The 3,400-nt window shown below is 38.0% G+C and overlaps 1 protein-coding gene across 1 annotated transcript in view; it reads right to left on the minus strand.

Moving 5' to 3' along the window:
- Positions 1-3,400, minus strand: part of LOC107726256 (A disintegrin and metalloproteinase with thrombospondin motifs 16-like) — a 76,188-nt gene that overhangs the window by 33,903 nt on the left and 38,885 nt on the right. The window contains exon 11 of the mRNA XM_016535788.1: positions 2,627-2,722. Coding sequence (XP_016391274.1) covers positions 2,627-2,722 — 96 coding nt within the window. The remainder of the gene's footprint in view (positions 1-2,626; positions 2,723-3,400) is intronic.

The raw sequence follows: 3,400 nt of genomic DNA on the forward strand, positions 1-3,400 counted from the left end.
AAATATAAGTACAATGTAAAAACATATATGTACACAATAAGTGCATTGTACCAAATTATTAAAATGTAATTTAAATGTAGTAGTTAAGGCCACTTAATATAAAGTGGGACTTAATTTAAAAAAAAAATTGCATTTATAAATTACAATACTATTTTTTTTTTAAACTTTTTTTTTTTTGAGGAAAAAAAAAATAGCAATTAGATTTTTTTCCCTTCCCCAAATTGTGCCCTACATGGAATGTCATGCATATCATGAATATAATTATGATGCTTTTTTGTCTTATATTGAGCTGAACAGAAGTAGTCATTCACTTTCAATACAAGTAATACAATCTTTTCACAAATTCACCTTCGGCGTTCAGCTGAAGGAAGTTTTGGAAAGACATGAGAGTGTGAAAATGATAGTTTGAATGGCCCAGCTTCACAGATTCATTTTAATTCCCATCAGGCATCATTCCATCTAATTCAGCTCTTTGCGAGAGGTTAAAGAGTGAATGAACGACAGTCCCAGTCCAGCGCTCTTCACACTCTCTGTGTAACTGAAACCGAGTCTCTGGCTCATGTGACGGAGCGGATATTTCCTGAACGCAGATGGGCAGGATTCCTAGAGGAGACCGTCATCATTAGCACTGCATACCGTCACTGGCTCTCGCTCGGATTAAACTGTCGTGTCTAATATATCACAAACCAAACACCTCCAGAGCCGCCCCTCGAGGAACACGTGTGAAAGACATCCAGACCACCAGCGCTGGCCTCTGTATCAGCCAGAGACGAGGAGTGTGTGTTTGTAGGAGAAGAGCTCTTCCTCCATGATCAGCAGAGCTCAGGACGGGCCTGTAATTACCCTCACGCCCCAAACCCACTTCAGTAACGCCCCAGGAGGTCAGCCGAGGCCTACATGAGCTCATTAAACCCAATCTGCTGTGAAGGGCCTGAATCAGTGGAAAGGCATCCTACGGGACGAGAGCAATGATGAAAACTGTATCTCACACAACACTGATCCATCTGTCTGTCCATTTGTGGGGCTGTCTGGTGGCCAGAAAAATTCATTTTCCGTGTATCAGACACCTTTTCTGTAGTTCGAACAGCAAAAACCTAATTGTAAAACTCAATCCACACCACATACTTACTGTATGTCGCTTAAAATCCAATTAAAGTGTTTGGAGGAGTTAAAGATCGGGGGTCTGAGATGACAGACAGATCCTCAATAAGGTCTAGAAACGTCTCCAGCAGTGTTCATAACTGCATTCACATTCACATGCACTCATTTTCTTGTACAGAAATAATATACTTTAAAACAATACACTTCAGTGTGAACTTTTCGGACACTCAGTTGCATAATAATTGCAATTAAATGAAAATGTATGATAGTTTAAATTTATAATAAATGCAATTTTGTCCCACTTAGTGCTTTTTTTGACCCACTTAAGTAGGACTTTAATACATCTAATTTCGTAATGACTTCTATTGTCTATTGAAATATGGTTAAAGTGACAAGCATTAAAGTAAAATATACTTAAAAGTCATTTCTATTGAAACTTGCATGCATTTGCATTTGTAATGATGAAGTTGCAGTTTAGTGAATTTAAAATACATTAACTTTAAATGAAAAATCAAATAACACTACAATTAAAATTATAATCAAGTACTTTACATGTGCTTTAGTATGTTAGTGAACACATAAGTGTACTTCTTTAAAACATGCCAAAAGATGATTAAAAGATGATTTAGAATGCACTTTAAATGAAACTTTTAATTTGACGTTATTACAAAGTGTAATTAAGTGTGAAGCAGTCATGAGAGTGTCGCTCTTTAAGTGCACTTAAGTGGCCTTTATCTAATTAATATTACATTATTGGCAAGTACAGTTTATAAAAATAGGGTAACACTTTAGAATAGGGGTCCAGAATAATGCATTAGTTAAGCATTAATTAATGGTTAACTTGTTCACAATTAAGCATTAGTTGAGCACAAACACACTAGTAATTAATGATTAACTTACCATTTAGGGAGCTCAGATTATGCATTAGTTAAGCATAAATAAAGTAGTAGTTAATGATTAACTTGTTCACAATAATGCATTAGATAAGCATGACCACACACTTAATTAATGATTAACTGAACAAATAAATGCATTATTCTGGACCCCTATTCTAAAGTGTTACCCAATAGACTTCTGAAAGATTTTTCAAGTGCACATTCAATACATGCTTCTTTTTTGCAAAGGTTTCCCAGTCAAACCAAATCTTTTCTAGCGTTGAGTACAGTGACTTCTCACACGGATCTGGATTGTGTTTTCGTGACTCTCAGCATGAATTGTTCACTCATTCAGTCTGCTGGCATTCACAGCAGCCTCTCCCTATAAACACTTGTTTAAGACACTAAACATCTGTTAAAAACCCATCTGAAAGAACAACACAAACCCCTGAAAGGCTTTCTCCCCCGCGGGGTTAATGTCACACGCTGAAGAACCAGGAGAGGATGTTAATGATTAAACTCATTCAGTGACAAGAAACAGAGCGTTTGGCTTTTGTGCCGCTTGAGCTGAGTGTGATGAGTGTGACTTGATTTCTTTTTAAGATGAGATGCTTCTGAAGACATGAATGTGTCCTGTGAGCGTGACTCACCATCTCTGGACCGCAGACTGAGCCCTCAGCAGCCGGCATGAACTTGGTCTCACATTTTCTTCCGACCCGGTGGCACCACAGGGCTTTACAGATGTCCTGTGTGACACACATTGATATGGATGCATTAAAGAAGCTGTCGCTGTGATAAAAGACTAACCAGCAGAGATCTGTCAAGAACTGTGACAGAAGTCTGAGCGATAGCTGTACTGAACAAATGAAGGATTACAGCACACTGTGTAATGGATAGATGTTCTTCACGTGCTGGATGACTGCTTTACACAATAATCACAGACTGTTTCGGCTCTCTGGATGTAATAATGACCTGTCTGGTTTGTTTTAGCTTTAGCGTCACATCAAACACTCTGTATGTCTGTGATTCTGCAACGAATGGAGCTTTTTTGAGTGTGTGTGTGTGTGTGTGTGTGTGTGTAATGGTATTCCCTATGCTATGGGGACCAAATCTCCCTACAAAGATAGCAATAGCAGTAAATTTTGACCTTATGTTGTGGGGACTTTTTTTTTTTTTTGGTCTCCATGAGGAAACAAGCTTACAAATCATATTTAATGAAGTTTTTTGCAAATCAAAAAAATGGCTGTAGTTTTGTGTGAGGGGTAGGGTTAGAGTAAGGGGATAGAAAATACAGTTTGGACAGTAGAAAAACCATTATGTCTATGGAATGAACCCATAAAACATGGAAACCCAACGTGTGTGTGTGAGAGTGTGTGTGTGTGTGTGTGAGTGTGTGTGTGAGTGTGTGTGTGTGTGTGTGTGTG

Source organism: Sinocyclocheilus rhinocerous, unplaced genomic scaffold (genome assembly GCF_001515625.1).
Source record: "Sinocyclocheilus rhinocerous isolate Xijiao unplaced genomic scaffold, SAMN03320098_v1.1 scaffold216, whole genome shotgun sequence".
NCBI lineage: Eukaryota > Metazoa > Chordata > Actinopteri > Cypriniformes > Cyprinidae > Sinocyclocheilus > Sinocyclocheilus rhinocerous.